Source organism: Pseudopipra pipra, chromosome 6, assembly GCF_036250125.1.
Source record: "Pseudopipra pipra isolate bDixPip1 chromosome 6, bDixPip1.hap1, whole genome shotgun sequence".
NCBI lineage: Eukaryota > Metazoa > Chordata > Aves > Passeriformes > Pipridae > Pseudopipra > Pseudopipra pipra.
This window is the reverse complement of record NC_087554.1, coordinates 29,205,522-29,227,067: the sequence shown is the minus strand read 5'-3', so window position 1 is coordinate 29,227,067 and position 21,546 is coordinate 29,205,522. Positions and strand designations below refer to the sequence as shown.

The window sequence follows — 21,546 nt, the reverse complement described above, 5'->3', positions numbered from 1 at the left end:
ATTATTTAGTTTGCAGAATCAGTGTTGTTCTGAGAAAGAACCCCTTTTCTGCCTGAAATGAAGTCCAGCCTGGAAGGTTGAAAGTTTGGCTTGAGTATTTAGATGTTCTAGTGTATTTTTTATCAGAATTGCCTTATTCTTTTCCCCCAACCCCTTTTGGGTCCTTTCCCCGCTTTGGGGGACCTCCATTCCCCTGTCTGTCGCACTCACTTCCCTGTCTTTTCGCATCTGCTCCCGCTTTCCAATTATTTGTGATATTTTTGTATGAAAGATGATGTACAAATTAGCATCTTTACAGATAGACAAAGCCAGTAAGAAGTTAAGTTGACGTTTAGGTGACTTTCAGGTGCATCTGTCTCCTTCAGTGTGCGTTGCAATGATCAGGCAGAGGATGGAGGCTGCTATGAATGGAGTGGAAGATGAAATTATTCCCTTTCATCTGTCCTGCTGTTCTCATTAGCATTAAAAAGAAAATATTTAGCAGTTAGCTGGTTTATCCTACTGGCAATGTTGAATGCTGGAAAAGAGAGCCCAATCTCCTTGAAACATTAACTGAGAATTACTATTTTTTTGTAAGGTTGTAGGAATCTTTTATTTCTAATTTTAATTTTATTCTATATAGATGATATGGAAGTGCAAAATTCTTATGCAGCTCTAATGTAGAAGACTTTCCATTTCATTTTATGGATGATTTTGTGCTTTTTCATTTACAATAACACTACCTCTGTTTTAATTATTCTGAATCTGACAGAAAACAAACTTCTCAAAGTTTATCCCCAAAATCTGGGTAAATAAACTGTGTATTTATGTTACTGTAAATACCTCACAAATCTCAGAGCTATTATCTTCTTAATATCATGATATTTCTGCTAATAAAAAAACCCAACGTGTAGTTTTTAACAGCTTTTTAAAATACGCTGTTATAAATGTTATCTATTTATATAATTTAGGGGTTATATAATTTAGCAACATGTTTATGTAACTTCAGATAACCAGGGTGCTTTTTTCCCATATATATATATAAAACTAGTTATTTTTAAAATTCTGTTTGAAAACAGGCTTTTTTGCACTGTGGACAGTAGTTGTATTTGATAGAATATACTCACTGTTTCATCTTTAAATGTCTTACTGCTTAAATGAATGGAACATTTTTCAAGGTCACTTTTTTGAAAGAAAGAAAAAGTAAAAACAGAAGTTCACAGTTTGTATCTGAGTGTTGTTTTCAACTAACACTTTGTAAACTCAATAATATCCCCTCTTCCTTTTTATTTTCTAAACTTCATAATCCTAGTTTTTATCATTTTCTTTCCACATGAAAGTCTCTCCATCCACACATAATTATTTCTGTGGCCTGTTTCTGGATCCCTTCTCTTTCTTCTATAACTTTTAAAATAGGGTGGCCAGAACCCAAAACAGGTGAGAGTACCTTTGATTAATATACTATCATCATAATGTCATTGTTGTGGGCTTTTTCCATCATCAGTTATAAGCACGCTAACGTCCTGTTTGGAGTTTTGATGGTTCCTGTCCATAAGGCACCTGTTCTAGTGAAGGTTTTATCTGACTTCATTACAGTTCATTTAGAGTCCTGATATTTATGTTTTAAGAGAACCTATTCTGTTCTTATTGTGGGTTATTGTCCACTGCTTTAATTATGCATGACATCATGGTATTATTTTGCAGTATCTTGTCTACCTTCCTTTCAGAAGTTGTTTTCGCATTCCTTACAGTTCAGTTTCATTCCAAGACATTCCAAGAGTGGTGCTTGAAAATTATCTCAGACTTCGTTATCACTTTTTGTGCTTAAATAGGCTTTCTTCAGGGTCTCCTCATATAAATTCCCTGTTCCTAACAAGTTTTTCTTTGGGAAAAGTATGCAAAATTCTACAGGCCATCTATATGCAGCATTTGCTTTGGCAGGTGAATAACTCTGAATAAGTTCTTATTTGCTGATATACCAGCTAGGATTGAGGATGAACAGGAATTCTTGTCTTGGCTGATGATTTTCTTTGATAATAATGATGCTTTGTTTTTAAACTTTTTTTTTTTAAATAATGCTTTTACTTTGTCTTTTTAACTGCAGCTGATTCAACAGGTACTCACTCTTTATACACAACATACAAGGACTATGAAATCATGTTCCACGTTTCTACTATGTTGCCATATACTCCAAACAACAAGCAACAGGTAAGATGGGCTATGCCTATTTAGAATTGTTTTTTCCTCCTTCTCAGAAGAAGATGAACTATTGAATATTTATGACGACTTTCATTTGTTAGTAGCAAAGAAAACACTTAAGGAATCAAAAGTAAAAGTGGCCATCTTTTTGTTAGGGACATGAGCAAAGCAGATCATTGTAGGTACATCATAGGTAGATTTTTCTCCATTGGACTGTTTTCTATTTTATTGTGCATTACCATTATGCATTTACTTAGTAAACAATATACAGTAATGTCAGTAGCACATCTATGTCACATAAATAAGAGTTCATATCTTATCTCAAAAGAGCCATAGTATACTTGATGATGTTAAATAATTTTAAACCTTTTAAACCAGCTAAGTCAATTGCCCCTTTAAGGATTGCATTCAGCAAATTCTGATACGCACAGGATCAGTTAATGAGTAGGTGGTCCAGCACACTACACAAGAAGACATGAGTCAAAATCCTTTTGTCAAAGTCCTTTTTTTTTCCTCTTTTTTTTTCTTTTTTTATTAACTATATTATGCTGAAGAGCTATGTAGGCTGATCTGCTTTGTTACCCTGAAGTACCTTAGTGTTGTTTAACACTAAGCCATCATATTGTGAATGATGTATATGCATTTTGTTCTAGAAATGATGCTTTTCACTTCTGCAAATAAAGTAGAAATTTTGTTTTACAATGGACTTTGCTTTGGTACACTAAATGTTCTACTACTTTGTAGCTTATCTTGTCTTCTACTGTAGTCTTGTATTTATTGAAAGAAGCATACCAGAAAATTATTATGAAGTGCCTTAAGGGCAATGACAACTATTTTCAACTTGAAATAGAGCCTACCTTTGGTTTGTAAAAAAGTGTGAAATGAAGAATGTTTTCCTTCTTCCATGTGTCACTGATTACTCTTGATACTAGCAGGGTTTATTGTTGTTTTTCCCCTGTGTTTAGCTTAAAATTTTCCCTTGCAAGTTCTTCCAGTATGCTACATATGAAAATGAAATTGTTATGAAAACCCCCATGTCTGAAATTTATTAGATGAATAACCAGTTCTGGTATTTGTTACATAAATCCTCAATTATTTCAGTTTTCAGCTTGAAGTATCATTTGGGGAAAGAAATTGAACAATAGTGCTTTAAAATAATGAGAAATAAATAATTGGAAATTTGTGAAAAATCTGTATTTTAACCTGTGCATCTTTTTTTTGTTGTTGTTAAAGCTTCTGAGAAAACGACATATTGGAAATGATATTGTGACAATAGTTTTCCAGGAGCCTGGAGCACAACCATTCAGCCCAAAGAACATTCGATCTCACTTCCAGCATGTCTTTGTCATTGTAAGAGTGCACGGTCCCTGTACTGACAGCGTTTGTTACAGGTACCTATTGCTAGATTCACTGAAAACATGGAATTTGAGTGCAAAGGGAGTTGTCATTCTTCTCTTAAATTCTCTGTAGGGAAACATAATGAAAGATAGGGGTCAAGGAGATTTTTGGTCGTGTGAATTTAGAACACTATTGTGTATAAAGTGTGAGTATGTTCATGAAACACACCCAGTGAGGAAATTACTGCTGTCAGTATGTGTGTACACACACATGTGCACATACATGTGCATATCAAGCATTTGGAAATGATTTTAAAATTGCATTCTCACTTCCTTTTTATTCTCTTTATTAAAAGACTATGCTAGAATAATGTTTTTGCAATGAAAGAAATAGAACAAAAACAAAAAACCTCTACTTCTTGTTCGTATAATTCGGTCATCTGAGCTTATGTTAAATTTTTGAAATAATGACAGTTAAAAAGTATGACTTAACCTTTCAGAAAGAAGCTAAGGTCTCTGAAATATCTTAATTTCTCATCTCTTGTTCTTCAACAAAAAAAATTACAGAGAATTATGCAGCCAAAAAAATTAGTCTTAGTGTGACCTTTAAAGTCAATATGATTAAAAGAGAAAATGGTAATTTTCTGTTGGTTACTATCAATAGTAATTGATAGTAATGTACAATAAAGAATTGCAAAATGAGATTCCTATTTAGCCCAATTTTTTAAACCAAATTACAAGCATCTGTTACAAGCACGTCCTTTTGTGATCAGTGAAACTTTTTACCTTTTGTTATATCCTGAACTCCTGAAGTATTTTTATTTTTAAATGTTGACTGATCTCAGAAAACTTCTATAAAGCTTTTTCATTTAAAATATGAAATGTCAGAGCAATGGATTTAGAAGAATAGGTATCTTGAAATTAGGTAGCCTTAGAATTAACTTGTTTTCGCTGAAATACAAATGCTCACTTAAGTGTTTTATTTATATAAAAGGGTTTGTTTAGGGGAAAATCTAAGACTGCAGTGTCTGAGTTGGTGTATTCATTATTTTTCAAGTATGTATAGAAGATTCAAAAGCTTTTCCTCAGAAGTTTTGCTTAAGTTCACACAGCATTTCTGGAATTGATTCTGAACTTTGTACGTGTATTAACTCTCCTGGAGTAGGAATGTTCATTTTGATATGCATTTTTAGGCAACTTACTGACAAATTCAACTGCTGCATAATTTATGTGGACACAGCTGATTCTTAAACTCTTAGACGTATGTTTCAGCTCTGTACAGAAAATTATTTTGAAGTAAAGGGAAGGTAGGAAATGCATCCACAAGGGCTGCAGATGCATTTTCCATGTGAATTGCATATTACAACATAAATAAAATCTGCTTTGGGCTATTATTTTAAGTAATATGACTGCATATTTTCAAAGAATTTTTTCTTTCTTTTAAAAAGCATGGGAAAGATTTATACTTGCTAAACTGTAATAAATTTAAATATTATGAGGGTTGTATTTCTGACCTTCAGACTCTTGAATCACTTAATTTTTCAAGTGTTTACAACTGCAAGGGCTGGAACCTTACTGGTTACTTAGTAGTAATTTTGACTTTCATGATGGTACAGGCTTAAATTTTAAGGGGAGGGGGAAGAGGTAGGAAAAATAACTGTGTGTGGTACAGGAGATCACCAGGACATTGTATGTTCTCTGTACTATCTTTAAGATTATAATTATTTCTTTTTCTGTCCTCTCATTGCAAACTCTTTGATTTTAAATTTATAGAATTCTATTATGAAAAGTTTTTCTAGGAAACTTTTCGAAGTAAATCTGACCTCTTTTTCACTGAATTATTTAGAAGAGTTTCATAGATTCATAATTTTAGACAAAACAGGAAACCATATAGCATAAAAATGTACTGGCATTTATATTAGAAAACTACATAAAAGGAATAAAATTAAGCACTGTCTCGGCCAGTGATTCTCCCTCCCAACTAAGATAAACAGTATTTCAAAAGTCTAGTGGTCTCTGTCGGCATCACTCAGTTTTTAAAACTTCTCAGGCATGTGTTAAAGATTGAATTCTTACCCCTGTGATTCATGATACTGAAAACGGAATCAAGCAAAATCTCACTAGTAGTTTTTCATTGTATCCAGTAATTGTGTTTAACACTTAGGATTCAATCTCTTAATAACAGACTCCTTAGGACCACTGAAGGTGAGTCAGATAGTTGCTTCATGAGCACCCCCTGTTGCATACTTTTAGATATACTGTCATACATTTGGAAGAAATTTGACAGTAATGGCATCTCTCAATATCAGTTGCCAGAAAATTTAAATAAAAAAAACCCTCGATACAACAAAATGAAACCAACCAAACAAAACACCCCACCACTCAAAACGAGAAGATATAGTTAAAGAAAGGGTGACTTCATTTTATTTCTGGTGTTCCTATGTGCTCCCGCAAAAGATTTAATCTGCAGTCTCAGTTACTGGTATTTTGGGGGGATTTCTCTGATTATGTTTAAGGATTCAGATGGAAACAAAATGTGAAAATAATACCAGCCAGTCTTCTAATTGAAACACCACATACTTTTCTAATGTGATCAAGTTTCATCCTTCTTTGCCTCCATTACCATGGTATTTTGGCCAAAATTAGTTAATGCTTTTTTAGACCTACTTATAAATATGTAGTAAATCCTGTTTAAGCTGTTGAAGCATTTCTTGTCGCAAAACTATCAAAGTAGAGTTGTCAGTCTCTTCTTAGGACAAATTGCCAAGTGAATGATACTGTATTAGAATGTCAAATCTTAGAATATTAGAATGCCAAACAACTCATCTGATTAATATCAAAAGGGAATTGATAATTGAGAATAGCTAAGCTTGTCCCATTTCTTAAGGCAATCTTATTGTCAGTCTGTCACTTGCTACAGAAACTAAAAGGAAGAAAGGAAAGGAAAAAGAAAGTATTTATTGCTACTATGTATCTCCAAACTTCTGAAAAATTTCTTATTTCTAGTATTCGTGGAGTCTGCTTCTATTACTAGCATGCAGTATCAGCTAGTGAGGTTTTCAGTCTAGGAATTTAAAACACAAACAGTAGTGTGATGTACATAGGCATTCAGTCACCAGAAGATGATTTTCACGGTGAAACTGGCCTTGTGAGAGGACTGTTGCCTTCATCTTTTTAATACGTTCATTTAATCTGTATCTCTAGTATTGATCATACACTTTGCATTGCTTTCAGATGAGCCTTTCAGCATTAGGTAGCTGAATTCTAAGCTAGCTTTTGTGTGAGTTAGAAATTTTCTTTTTGTACTAGATCCAAACAAAATTCAGAAGTATCATACATGAGTGATTACTTTATCAAAAAAACCTACAGTTTTGCACTTGAAGCTCTTCTTAAGCTGTGGTAGTGGGAATGATTCAAAAATGTCTATATGCAAAAAGAAGTGACTTTCTGGTTATTCAGTAAGGGGGGCATAATCTCCACACTGGCAACATTAATATGTAAATATAAGCATATTTCTGAGAAAAGGAAAGAAAAAATTGAGGGCTTTCGGGAAAAAGAGAATGTATTTTTTGTATGTAGAAACTGGTGAATTTGCATAGAGTGAAACACTGTTTCTTCCTTATTCTTTTATTTAATTTAGCGTTGCTGTGACAAGATCCAGAGATGTACCATCCTTTGGACCACCTATTCCAAAAGGTGTGACGTTTCCTAAGTCAAATGTGTTCAGGGACTTCTTACTAGCCAAAGTCATTAATGCAGAGAATGCTGCTCATAAATCAGAAAAGTTTCGCGCAATGGCCACTAGGACCCGTCAAGAGTACTTGAAAGACTTGGCAGAGAAGAATGTCACCAACACACCTATTGACCCTTCTGGCAAGTTCCCATTCATCTCACTTGCTTCAAAAAAGAAAGAAAAGTCCAAACCTTATCCAGGAGCAGAGATCTACAGTTCTGGTGCGATTGTATGGAGTGTCCATGCAAAAGACTACAGCAAGGGTATGGAAATAGACTGTCTCCTAGGCATCTCTAATGAGTTTGTAGTCCTCATTGAACAGGACACAAAAAGCGTCGTGTTCAATTGCTCCTGTCGAGATGTGATAGGGTGGACTTCAACGGACACAAATATCAAAATATTCTATGAGAGAGGTGAATGTGTTTCTTTGGAGAGCTTCATCAGCAACATTGATGATATCAAAGAGATCGTCAAAAGACTGGAGGTTAGAATGTGTTCTCTTGTTTGGTTCCCCTTCTTTGCTTTCTTCTCTCACTCAGCTGCCATGTAAAGCGTCAATTTAAATTGGGATTTAAGCCTGGGATCCCTAAAACTGTTTTAATTGTTTGTCATGAAATCTGTAAGGACTTTCCTGCTCTTATTTCTCAAAATCTAATATTGCTTTCACTTTAATCAGATAACAGCCAACCTCAGCAGGTTGTGGGTGTGTCAAAAATGTCTCAATATATTCAAAAGAGCAGGATGCATAATTTGCCCCCACACAACAAATACAGAAGTGTCACATTATTTCTTTTCCTTGTTTTTCTCCCCTTTCTCTGTTTTATAGGCTTGTTGTATCTTGTTTCAAATGAAACTGCGATATCTTTGAGATTGACTTAGTATGTTGCCAGCAGGGTGTAGTCCCAATCCCCATTGCAACCTTCAGATATTCTCTAAATGCATGTAATAAACTAAAAATGCAGTGAATCATAGAATCTCTCTATAAAACATCTGTCCATGTAATTTTTTTACCTATTAAGTTATGAAAGAATGTGTTATGTTTCACTGCCTTTCCTGTAATTTCACAACTGTAGTTGTATAATGACCAGAAAAAAAAGGAAACCTAGACCCTCTTAAATTGCTTTTGATGGTATTCATGCTCATGGGACATAAAAGAGTTGGCATAGCCACCAGTTTACTGTGCTTAGTAGCTGCATGCCACCATATTCTGACTGAAAGTAATCTTGCAGCTTACTGAAACAGCTAGAAATGTAGAGTGGTTATTTGGCTGCTAAACTGTAAAAGATAGAGATGCTTGTGTAAATCCATGTGTTTTTCTGTTGTGTGCTACTATGTACCTTCTAAAATTCATGTGGTTTCAGTAAAAATTCCAAGGCAGAACTTGGCTGACCAGATTCTACTGAAAATACCAGTTTGAGCGACAAGATCCATTTCAGCTGATTATGAACCTAGATCTGCATTATATATTCCTTGATTGTGTCCCACCACTGTCTTGGGAGTCGGTTGATTTTACAAAAATGGGGTGCTTAAAACCTCTGTTAGCACTGGAGGTCTTTCAATGCATTAAATTCTGTCTTCATTTCAATTCACAGCTTGTGACTAAGGGCTGTGAAACAGTGGAAATGACTCTGCGTAGGAATGGCCTGGGTCAGCTGGGTTTCCATGTGAACTATGAAGGCATTGTGGCAGATGTTGAGCCCTATGGCTACGCGTGGCAGGCGGGACTGAGACAGGGCAGCCGGCTGGTGGAAATCTGCAAGGTGGCTGTAGCCACTCTGAGCCATGAGCAAATGATTGATCTTCTCAGAACATCAGTAACAGTGAAGGTCGTCATTGTCCCTCCATATGAAGATTGCACACCACGCAGGTATTTTATAGTAACTATATTTGCTCTAAAATTGTATCTTATTTTTTGGGGTTGTGAGGGAAGAAACACCACAGAATAAGTGTTAACCTCCAAAAACCATGGTATAATTGCAATATAGCATCTAGTATTGTAAGGTGAAAGAGGAGAGCAGGAAAAACCACCCATATTCAGTCTCCAGGCCCCCCAAAATATTAATTGAATACCAAAATTTAATAAATGTGTGAAGAAGTTCATGGAAATCAAACAACTTTTTGGTGACAACTTTGTGTTTAGGATTCATCAAAATGAATCATACGCTTCCCTCCCTGCTGTCTCATTTGTAATTTGTAATGCCTGTGGATATAATTCTTGAAAGTTATGAATAGACTTACATTCTTCTATTTTCACAGTAAGTAAGGCTGTAAATGATAAGGGTTTATCAAAGGTATGGATCTGGCCAGAGAAATTGCTTTAAACAGTAGTTCTTCTTTACTCAGTAGTAGATCTTGCTGCATCTCTCTCACTTCCCATCCATATTAAGCCTGAAGCTTGTGCCAACTATACTATTGCTTTTATAGCTTTAAAAATTGCTTGATCAGAAATAAGCAGTAATACATGCCCTTTTTTGTTAAATTGTACATTAAGTTCCTCCATTTTTCCAGAATTCACATGAAAGTTTTTATAATTTTTACTGCTTCCATCTGAACTCTCAGCATTTGTCTGTAGCATTCAGCCACATCACTAAATCTGATTCCCATATTCCTGACATCCTGTATTTAAATCTTGCAAATGCTATATGATTAAAATGGAATGATCTTTAATAGAATAAATTTGCCTGCAGGCTAGCTGAAGATTTATGCTAGATTTGCCAAGAAGAAGCCAGTACAGTTACCAAAGTTCAGTGTGTTCCTTGGACTGAGAGACAGAGAGTGTTTTGCATGGCTGTTTTCTAATCAGTCAATATCTTTGTAGGGTAGTTGCTAAAAGGTTGGGGTTGAACTTAAATGCATATTTATTACATTGATATGAAATCATGTCTCTGAGCAAAGACCTTTTACTTCTATAAAAGAAGAATCCATGTTTGTTTTTACTGTGAGCTATATTAACTCCTTTTGTAAATGGTAAGAAAAAAGGAGCAGAGAGAAAAGAAGTTTTATTTGTCCTTCTGTTGTCAGTGGAAAATTGAATACATGTCAGGAATTAAAATGAGCAGTGGCATAAGGTCACTCATAAGGTATTTGGAAAGCTTTTGAACAGTATTTAGCAGCCCAAGCAAATGGAAAGTTCAGCTGCAGTCACTGCAAAAGGATTAGAGCTGAAAAATCTGTGTGGAAAGCGCAGATCCTATTATTCCTGAACTAAATTAAGTACAGCCAAAAGCAGGCTTACCTTTAGTTTATCCAAACCGATAGCAGTAACAGAAATGACTATACTTTTTGAAATGTTGCACTCAGTATCAGTGAGTTTTGTTGTTGTCTTGTAGTGAGCAAATGTTCATGGTGGGTTATTGTTAGTTATAAAATTCCATAAAGCAACTCTTGAACCTGTTTGCTCTATCCAAAATCATAAAGGTTCAGGAACTGTGTCTTGAATTTGTGGCTGTCCTACAAAGAGATTTCAGTTAAATGTTTGCACAAAGCAATTTCTCTTTTGGCAATCAGTTTTCTGAAATTGGAGTCCTTTTGTTGTGTCCTCTGGAGGCCATTTAGTATTTCTACTACAGAAACTTCTGCAGACTGTAACTAAAATGAAGATCCATTCTGCTTGGAACAGTACATTCATATGAGAAGCAGTCCCTATCCTAATAAATTGATTGGCATGAAGCTAGAGGAAGAGCAGAGATGCAGTTAGATAAGCTGACTTGACAACAGACACATGTACAAAGCCAGTAGCAGATGCAAAAATACAACCAAATACCCCAATTCATATTCTAATGCCCTACACAGAGGCAAACCTTGTTATGGTTATATCTCTACTAAACCAGTCATTAAAGCATGGCTACTGAACTCATTTAGTGGACTGATTGCTGACCTTGAAGTTAAGGACACAGCATCCAGAGGAAATTGTGTATTCCTGCTTCTTAAACTGTAATTAGGTCGGGGAAAAAAAAGGGAAACCCAACTACTGAAGTACATAAGCACTAGGGGGAGAATAGCAGAGAATATGAAGTGAAAAGAAGAAACAAGGATATCAGTATTTTAGTTCAGTTTTGAGTGGACTTTGAAAACAAATCTCCAGATCATCTCCATCTACTGTGCAGTGGATCACATCAGAGTGGCCTGGGAGCACTTTCAGATGAAGCTTAACTACATGTGCTTCAGAAGCACAGCTCATGCCTTCCAACTACTAATTTAATTTGCAGGTCAAGACTAGAGGGTAGGCCAAAGTAAAACCACAAAATAAGTTTATTGCAGACAGCAAGACCTCAGCATGAACTGTTTGTCTTCCCCTATTAGCCTGTACAACTTGTTATCTGACCATGCTGACATTAGTAAATTCTGTTTTGTTTTCTGTTTTAGCTGGGAAGAGATACTGATATTTCTCACCCCTAATAGTGTAATCTCTTAGAGGAAGAGCTAGAAGTTCAAAATTTTGCACTGATTGTTTATTTTTCTTCCCATTAGATAGTGATGTGTGTAGATAAACAAGTAATCATGATAAAAATATTTGCTCAGATATGTATAAACTTGTCAAGAGAAATACCAACATTATCCTCATGGAAGATGAAGATCATGTCTATTTTCCAAGTATCTCATTTCAAATACATGCAGAAGTTTACCCTGCTTCTTATGTGGACTGCATTAGCTTATGTGCTGTTCTAGTCCAATTTTTGTGCTGTCCTGTTCCTTGGGAAGCAATGGGCATCTTTTGGGCGTGGCACCTACAATTTTGAGCAAATGTTTTGTTTTCATAATGTGCAGATTTATCAACTGAGGTACTCCAAAGCCAAAGATGTTTGAAAATTAAATGTAGTGCCTTATTTCATGGGACTCTTGTCTTTTAATGTCTGTGCATCAGAAAGACATGTCTCAAAAAGAACAAACATTTAAGGTCTTATTTGTCTGGGTGCAGGTAGGTTCTAAAGCCCATGACTTTTTCAAATTAAGAAGTGGAGATACGAAGATGCCCTTCTAGCATATTTTTTTTAGCTTTTATAACCCAGTAATCAGATGAAGAGTATCAACTCGACCAACTGGAATGCTGCAGTGGATGACTACAAACCATTCTGAAGGGATAGACAAGGAGAGAGAGGTTTTGGAGTAGCCCTGTGTGTTAGGGAGTGTTTGATTGTCTAGGGCTTAATGATGGTGACAGTAGGGTTGTTAATGGGTAAGAATTAGAGGGAAGGCCAACAAGGCAGATACCATGGTAGGAGTCTGTTATGAATCACTCATCAGGAAGAAAAGGCAGACTGTCACCATCACTTAGTCCTTTTTCTTGGGTGGGACTTCAGCTTACCAGACATCTGCTGGAAATACAATACAGAAGAGGGGGAACAGCCTAGGAGCTTCCTGGAGTGTGTGAAAGATAACTTCCTGACACAGCTGATGAGTGAACTATATAGGGGAGTTGATCTGCTGTACCTGCTGTTTATAAACAGAAAAGGTGGATGATGTGCTGGTTGGAGGCCATCCTGAGCACATGAAATGGCAGAGTTTTCAGTTGTCAGAAGGTAAGGAAGAGAGATCAGCAGAACTGCCACCCTGGACTTCTGGAGGGCAGACTTTGGCTTGTTGAGGAGCCTGATTGATAAAGTCCCTTGGGAGTCAGTGTTGAAGGGCAAAGAAGTCCAGGGAGGCTGCATGTGCTTTAAGAAGGAAATCGTAAAGGCTCAGGAGCAGGCTGGCTGCATGTGGTGAAAGATGAGCTGGCGGGGAAGAAGACCAACCCGGCTGAACAGAGATTTGGCTGGAACTCTGGAAAAAAATGAGAGTTTATGACCTTTGAAAGAAGAGGCAGGCAACTCAGGCGGACTACAAGGATATTGTGAGATTATACAGGGAGAAAATTAGAAGGGCCAAAATTTCCCAACTGGAAATGAATTTATCTACTGCTGTAGAAGACAATAAAAAATGTTTCTGTAAATACATTAAGAATAAAAAGAGGGCCAAGGAGAGTCTCCATCCTTTATTGGATGTGAGGGGAAACAGTGGCAAAGGATGAGGAAAAGGCTGAGGTACTTAATGGTTTCTTTGCCTTGGCCTTTAATAGTAAGACCAGTTGTTCTCCGAGTACTCAGCCTCCTGCCCTGGAAGACAGGGACAGGGAGCAGAATGAAACCCCCATAATCCAAGGGGGAATGCTCAGTGACCTGCATACACACACAAGTCTATGGGACTGGATGAGTTCCACACAAGAATACTAAGAGTGGTGGTGCAAGTGCTCTCCAAGCTATTCTCCATCGTTTATCAGCAGTCCTGGCTAACCAGGGAGCTCCCAGGTGACTGGAGGCTAGCCAGTGTGATGCCCATCTACAAGAAGTAGGATCCAGGGAACTACAGGCCTGTCAGCCTGACCTCGATGCTGGGGAAGGTCATGGAATAGATCATCTTGTGTGCCATTGTGCAACATGTACAGGACAGTCAGGGGATCTGGCCCAGCCAGCATGCATTTGAAAGGCACGTCCTGTTTGAATAACCCAATCTCCTTCTGTGAGAAGGTAGATGAAGGCAGATGAAGGAAAGGCTGTGGATGTTGTTTACCTAAACTGTAGTAAAGCCTTTGACACCATTTCCTGGAGAAACTGGCCGCTCATGGCTTGTACGGGTGCTCTGTTTACTGGATAAAAAAAAATGGCTGGATGGCTGGACCCAAAGAACAGTAATGAATGGAATTATATCCAGTTGGCATCCAGTCACTAGTGGTGTTTCCCAGGGCTCATTATTGGGGACCATCCTGTTTAATATCTTTACCATTGATCTGAACAAGGGGATCGAGCGCACGCTCAGTCAGTTCACAGATGACACTATGCTGGGTCTATATGTCTCAGTCAGATGACACTATGCTGGGTGGGAGTGTTCGTCTGCTGGAGAGTAGGAAGGCTTTGCAGAGGGATCTGAACAGACTGGATTGATGGGTTAAGGCCAACTGTATGAGGTGCAGTAAGGTGAAATGCTAGATCCTACATTTGAGTCACAACAGCCCCATGCTACAGGCTTGGGGGGAGGAGTGGCTGTAAAGCTTCCCAGAGGAAAAGGACCTGTGGGTGTTGGTCAACAGCCAGCTGAACATGATCCAGCAGTGTGCCCAGGTGGCCAAGAAAGCCAGCAGCATCCTGGCCTGTATCAGAAATAGTGTGGCCAGCAGGACCAGGGAAGTGGTTGTCCCTCTGTATTCACACCTCAAATACTGTGTCCAGTTTTGGGCCCCTCACAAAAGAAAAGACATTGAGGTGCTGGAGTGTGTCCAGAGAAGGGCAATAAAGCTGGTGAAGGGTCTGGAGCACAAGTGTGATGAGGATTGGCTGGCTGAGGGAGCTGGGGTTGTTTAGCCTGGAGAAAAGGAGGCTCAAGGGAGACTTTACTGCTCTCTACAACTACCTGAAAGGAGGTTGTAGCAAGGTGGGGGTTGTTCTCTTCTCCTAGTAATAAGTGACAGGGCCAGAGGAAATGGCCTCAAGTTGTGCCAGAAGAGGTTTAGATTGGATTTTAGGAAAAATTTTTTCACCAAAAGGATTGTCAAGCATTGGAACAGGCTGCCCAGAGAAGTGATTGAGTGACCATTCCTGGAGATATTTAAAGGACATGTAGATGTGGTGGTTGGGACATGGTTTAGTGGACTTGGCAATGCTAAGTTTAAGGTTGAACTCAGTGATCTTAAAGGTGTTTTCCAACCTAAACAATTTGATGATTTTAATATTTGTTAAATATATGTTTCTAAAAAAGCAAAATCTTACATTTACTCTTCCATAGAATTAATTCACCTTCTGTGTTAAGATTTCTGTTCTTGTGAACAGGATGTATTTTTTTCTTCATTTCCAGGAGTTCTTCAGAAAACTACCGTATGCCAGTGATGGAGTACAAAGTGAATGAAGGAATGTCATATGAATTCAAATTTCCCTTCAGGAATAATAATAAATGGCAGCGAAATGCAAGCAAAGGACAGGGACCTCATGTGGCTCAGGTACCATCTCAAATACAAAGTCCAGTGCCATCTAGGATTGGCTCTGGAAAAGGAGAAGGGAAAATGCCACCTCCAGAACGAGCAGCCAACATTCCCCGAAGCATCTCTAGTGATGGGCGCCCACTGGAGAGCCGGAGGTACGTGTTTACTTTGCAAATGGCTTTTCATTGCTGCTCAAAATCTTGTCAGAAAAAAATCACAAGAGTTTTACCTAAGTATCTGAAGACTGCTTTTAATCTTGGTTTTATTTAGTCAAAAGACAGCATGAATAGCCAAAAGGAAATACCTTTCCTGGTGTGATTAACCACAAAGTGAAGTATTCTGGGATTTTGTTCCCCTGTGTTGGTATTCTGAAAGTGCTGTATTGTTATTTAAGTTTTAAATGAGTTACAATCAAAGTTTTAGAGCTAAGAGTTCATGAACTACTGCATTTTGAAAAAAGAAATAAAAAATGTATCTTGTTCATAGGCTTGGTGGAATTGCCCAAAGCACCCAAGGCAGAAATAGCATCTGACAGAAATTTTAGCAGAATTCTGACCAGCCCAGAAAGCTAATTTTTCTGACTGAGGAGTGTTAAGAGTTTTTAGGCTAGAGAAGAAATTGGTTTACATTTCAATTTTTAAGGTGATTTGGGGTTTTCTGGTTTTTTTTGAGTTTTTAAATCAAGAAAGCAATTATTAAGATAAAGGTATCAGGCCTATCACGTCACAGTATTTTCATTCTTTCATGGAAAAATACCTATTTGATAGTATTCAAATGAACTTTCATTGTTTTGATTATCTATACAAATCTGTCATTGTCTCTGCATTTACAATGAGATCTGTGGAGGGAAACAGGCTTTAGCTTGTATTTCTTACTTTGGACAATTCTTTAGGGGAAAAAAAGCTTTATATGGATTCTGATTATGCTATGTGGTTGAAAAATATAAAGCAGTAGTAATAAGATGTGTATTGTAGAAAATGTAAAGGGTGTTCTAATGAATTAACCTAAAGCATTTTTCACATCGTGAAGAACTGGGGATAAAAAAAAATTGTTCAAAGGTGGTACAGCCAAGACCAAAAAACTACTAAAGTGAAATTGAAAAATCTGTGTAGGACACCTTGTTAAGAAATTATAATAGTTGGTAAGAACTTAATTTTCTTAGTTTCTTTTTCATAGATGTATGCTTAAATCCGCCATCAGTATAAGTTGCAAAAGAATATTTGCAACACTGAAGGCACTAATAATTTCACAGACAACCTCACTAGATTGTCTGTGAAGAACGTTGCAGAAGCCACTGAAATGCTGGACTTAGCTCTCTAATGGTATATTTGGACCAACATAAAAATTGCATTGCTACAGGCCATATCTGCCTGTTACAGCTGAAGACAGGTAGATGCTGAATTGGAAGGAATAAGAGCTGAGGTGGTGGGGTTTTTTGCTCTCTCCAGTGCTGTAGAATCTCGCTCTGTAGTTATAGAAGGCATAGTAATTCCTGGGCAAAGTTTAAGGCAGTGTCAGATAATCAGATTCAGTTGCGTTGCTGTTTTTTTCCGACACTTTCATCTCTTCATGGTATTAAACAAAGAGCTTTGTCTAGAATCTTTAATTGGCTGTTCTGCAACTTGTGTTGAAGAGGGAGCCTTTGGCTGCATTGAGAGATGGGGTATTCACAACTGAGTGTTTCTTGTGCATAAAATCATATGCAGGCAACATCGCACACCTAAAGCATTCAAGGTTTGTCCACTCACTGGAGGCTTCTAGAGAGGGGTTATGGCCTGACAAATGTTTGCGAAGTGAAAATTACGTTTCCATAGAGTCAGTATTAGTTTTCAAAAAGTGAAACCTTGACTTTCTATTTTCTTCTTTTTCAGGGCATTTAGCTGGTTTTTTTCTCCTCTAGACATTGTTTTAAGTAATTTTTATTATTATTCAAAAAGGTTTCTTTTGGATCTTTAATCCTTAAAAGTATATTATCAAAGTAACTTTTAAATTTCACTGGAAATATTTTTTGATGCCTGAAAACTGTCTTCTCTCATCTTTCTGGTCTGCTAAACATGTTAGTCTTGGCTGAATCGAGTTTAAATATATCAGCGGTTGCATAAGTTTAACATCTTTTCAGTTAAAGAAAAATACATTTTTGTCATTTTATGGAATACTGGAGGGGAAAAAAGCCCAACAATAAACTCACTGCAAGACTCATTTGTCTTTACATGATAAAAGAAAGCTTTGCTTTTGGGGAAGCTCAGATACTTCTTATTGCGCAAAATCTTGAAATCAACAAAGATGAGATTCTCATAGCCCTTGTAACTGTCTCATTTAATTTTTCACCGTTAACTTTCATACTTTCCCTAGGGTAAAGATCACCTGTCAGGAGGTGCTGGAATCTGTATGTGTTTCTGGTACAGGTAGCAGCAATGGTGCTCCTCTGTGCTTTACTCCCTGTGACTTGTTCTTTGCTCAGCTGTTGATTTGTTGCAGAAATGGAGGACCAAGGCTAACCTGGTAATCTAGGTACCAGGATCTATATTGTGATCCAAAAAGAGCTCTCTAATTAACATGAATATAAACATGACTCCACTGTATACAAGATAGCTACTTTGTTGTCTTTCTCTGCAGTATTTATGTTCTATAGAGCAATTTTAAGTAGTTTTAGAAAAAACACAGCTCTTATTATGGCAAAGCAGTACAGATATTCTAGATTTCCTTATTACATTAGAGCTTCACTTTCGAAAACAAGGTACTGCCTAAGTTTCAGTGGGGCACTTAACTATGAAGATGAGCATCAGTAAGTAATTTCAGTACTAAATTATAGCAGTAACATTAATTTTAATCTTTGACTGTGGTCTAGACATCATTAGCTATCACTTGTGTTTCTGTGGTGCTGAGCTGCAGTTCAGACTTGTTGATGTTTGATCTTAATACTTAATTGTTTTGAGACTAGAGCTTGCCTTTATTCCTCTGTGCTTCTCCCTTTTGACTGCATGTTCTTTTGTTTATTGAGCTGGGCACAGTGACAGTGATGGCAGATGTCATGTGCCACTAAGAAACAGTGATCTATAGTTCATGATCTGTTTTAAGGAATGTGGCACCTGAGAAACCATGTAGTAAATTGATCCATGTGGTTCTTTGAGCTCTGAACCTGAGGTGATCTTTGGAACTAGCACTGATGGCAGTTGCCCCAGACCACAGGTCAGTACCATGGTTAGCTGTAACTCTAGCAGGTGGGATTTCAAAAAATGAAATAGTCATTATAATATTTCTGACACATCAGACCTGACACACTACTCCTTTTAAAGGTAGCATATTAGCAGTAAATCCATGACATACATTAAATATTTAGAAAAATCCATGAAGATTTGAGGGGTTTAATTTAAACAAAAAAAGCTTAACAGACAAGTGTTTCCCTCTTTGCGAGTACAAAGTGCTCTGAGAATACAAGTAGTACAGGTGTAATGTTTTTAAATTACCTACTAGTGATATTTTACTGATGGTCAATTTATATAGCTAGAGGCTCTAAATATGCATACTGAGTGAAATAAATTTATTTTTTACCTTTGTTGATATATTCCCTTTAGTCCATTTAACTGTATTAGAAATAAATAAAAGCTGCATTACCAATCTTGAGAACAGAATTTCACTTCATATACATAAAAACATCTTGTCTCCCTGTAGAGACTGCTATTGTAGATGGGAGAATAGGTCGCTTGACAATCTCTGAGAAGGCAGACAAATGCCCAGTCCTGTGTCTAATCAGCAGAGTACTTAAATTAGCCCTTACTAAATAGATTGTCTTCATATATCCAATTTAGTAGCTTATACTTAAATTTTCCCTGCTCTTCTTAGTATTCTGGATCCTTGAATGTAGCCATAATTGATGTGGATATTTGTAGGCAGGAGGAAGAGCCCAAAACTTTATAAATCATAAAATAAAGCTCTAATGTTACTGCAACATTAAGACTGAAAAATCTAATAATATAAATGCAACAATTTCCAAGTTATGGTTTATTTCATAACAATAGTTAGTCCACATGGGACACTATGTAGCCTATAACCCAAAATAAATATCAGAGCGATACATTAGGGAAAATAACAATAATATACATATATGTGAATTATGCCAGAGCTAATGTTATTGGAGAAGATGTAATTATAGAGCTTGATTTTTTTTTTTTCCTTCCTCCCAATTTTCAGTTTTTGTTTTGTACACTTGGTTTCCAAACTTTATCAAGAAAGGAGACGAGATAGTGGAAGATAATAATCTGTTCTTCATTAATTTATCATAAACTGGAACCAGTCTTAACTAAAACTTGATTTGACAAACATTTGAAAAGTATGAAAATCAGTAGTCAAAGCATGCTGCTGGACTTGAGCACTTCAGTGTGCAGTTGAGTACTGTACTGGATGAAAGCTCAAGGCTCTAATTAGAAAACTTCTGAGCACAGTCAACCATTAAACCAAATGGAAAACTGAATTATGGCATAGCTGTGGTAATGCACTGGCAGTAAAATTCCACAGTACGGAATTATTAGGACAGTATCATTAAGACTGGTTTTATGTCTTGTTGAGGACTTTGAAGCACAGTCTTGCCCTAAAATTTCATACTTTTTTGAACAATGCCCATGTAGTCAGTGATAGTAAATGTGCCAGTAGTAGTTTATAGGTTAGTTCTTGCAGGTCCCATGTTATATAAAAATCCTAATCTGCTGCTGTTGAACTTGAAGGAGTTACGTTTTTTCTAATGTAAACAAGGTGTTTGTGCTCATCTTGCTACCTGTCAAATGAGCATTGTAAGCACACGTTGCCTACTTCACAGGGTTTGAGGATTTGTTATTTTAAGGTTCTCATAACATTCTTCAAATTAAAACATATACTAACATGAGATTATATATTACGCACTTCCTATTAGCTTCAGGACCTAGAGCTGGATGTAGCAGTGGAAAATCAAAGGTTTATTGACACACATGACTGTATGGCCAAACTCTTGTAATCCAAAAACATCTGAGAAGAGCTATGCTGTATCATGACAAATATTGGTCGGTCTTGTTTAACAGTGGCCATCAGCAGGGACCAGGGAAAAGCGTAAGAAATGCTTACAAGTGTAAAGGAAGATTCTTTACCCTGTCTGACAGCTGTCTGCCCTTTAAGACTGCCTGGTGCTGGGTACACCACTGCTGCATTTAATAGCTGTGGATGGTATCTCTTCATCCAGGTGCCTGCTATTTGGTCTTTCGATACTTTTGGGTTTCCTACTTGTTCTTTTGTCGGGAGAGATAATGAGTAATCATTGTTTGCTTGATCCAGTACAATTCATGCTTGGATGGATTGAAGCAGATACAATAAGTTTATCTATAACCTGTGGGACCATATAGCCTGTTCAGTGTGTCTTCATATGCAAGCTGTTCTGTACTTCTGGTTGTCCCATTGCCTGCCTCTATATCTTTTCTTGTCAGAGTATGTGTTTTCTGAAATATGATGATCAAATTGAAAAATACTTGAGAAGGTATATGGTGTGGTTCAAGAAGGTACAACATGACATCCTGATTGCATTTTCTTTTTCATTCACTATCCCCTACCTCAAACCTGCTGATTTTTTGTTTTATTCCTTTTTGAATGGATTGGTTTCCTTTAAACGTGAGAGCATAGAGACAGTGTTTGCAGAGAATTGTCACAGCTTGCAGTATTAGTAGGATTGCAAAAGTCAAACACATGGAAGGTAAGCATGCCAGCATTAAGATTTGCTGTGCTGTTTTATTCAGAACTCTTGTGTAACCATATTTTCAGATGCTTTCATTGATTAAATTATGAGAATTTAACAGAGGACATCTGCCTCATTCAGTTCACACAGTGGATGCAGCTCATTGAAGAAGAGCTATTTAATATTTTATTGTCCTCTTCATTACTCCATCTCTTATTTACTGGATGACATTCAAATCCTATTGTAAAGATGCAATTACTCCTTCTAAACTTTACAGTGGCACCCATTACTGTAGTTTCTGAATGCTTCAAGGGTATTAATTAAACTTAATTTTCAGAATTCTTGTGTGAGAAGATATGTCTTTGGCCCTCTTCAGATTAAGAACAAAGGTAGAGAGATAAATAATGTTCTCATCATTTGCTGTGTCTTATTTTGGGCATCTCACATTTGGAAGTGTGCCCAGCACTGTTAATATTTTATATATTAAAATTACAGCTTCAGTTGACTTCAGTGCTTTAGTAAGTTTTCAGCTCAGAGGCATATTGGGCCTTGGAATCAAATAAGGCCTTTGAAAAACTTGCAATTAGTGACGACTAGTGAAAAATGGTCATTAGCAAATATGTCAGTGGTCATACTGCAGCAAGTACAAAGT

The 21,546-nt window shown here is 36.9% G+C and overlaps 1 protein-coding gene across 9 annotated transcripts in view; it reads left to right on the top strand.

The window, feature by feature from the left end:
* SIPA1L1 (signal induced proliferation associated 1 like 1) overlaps positions 1–21,546 on the top strand; it is a 211,865-nt gene that overhangs the window by 158,725 nt on the left and 31,594 nt on the right. For all 9 annotated transcript variants that reach the window (XM_064658252.1, XM_064658249.1, XM_064658251.1 and 6 more), the window contains 5 exons: positions 2,084–2,187; positions 3,412–3,569; positions 7,156–7,732; positions 8,841–9,115; positions 15,076–15,354. In XM_064658252.1, the coding sequence (XP_064514322.1) occupies positions 2,084–2,187; positions 3,412–3,569; positions 7,156–7,732; positions 8,841–9,115; positions 15,076–15,354 (1,393 nt within the window). The remainder of the gene's footprint in view (positions 1–2,083; positions 2,188–3,411; positions 3,570–7,155; positions 7,733–8,840; positions 9,116–15,075; positions 15,355–21,546) is intronic.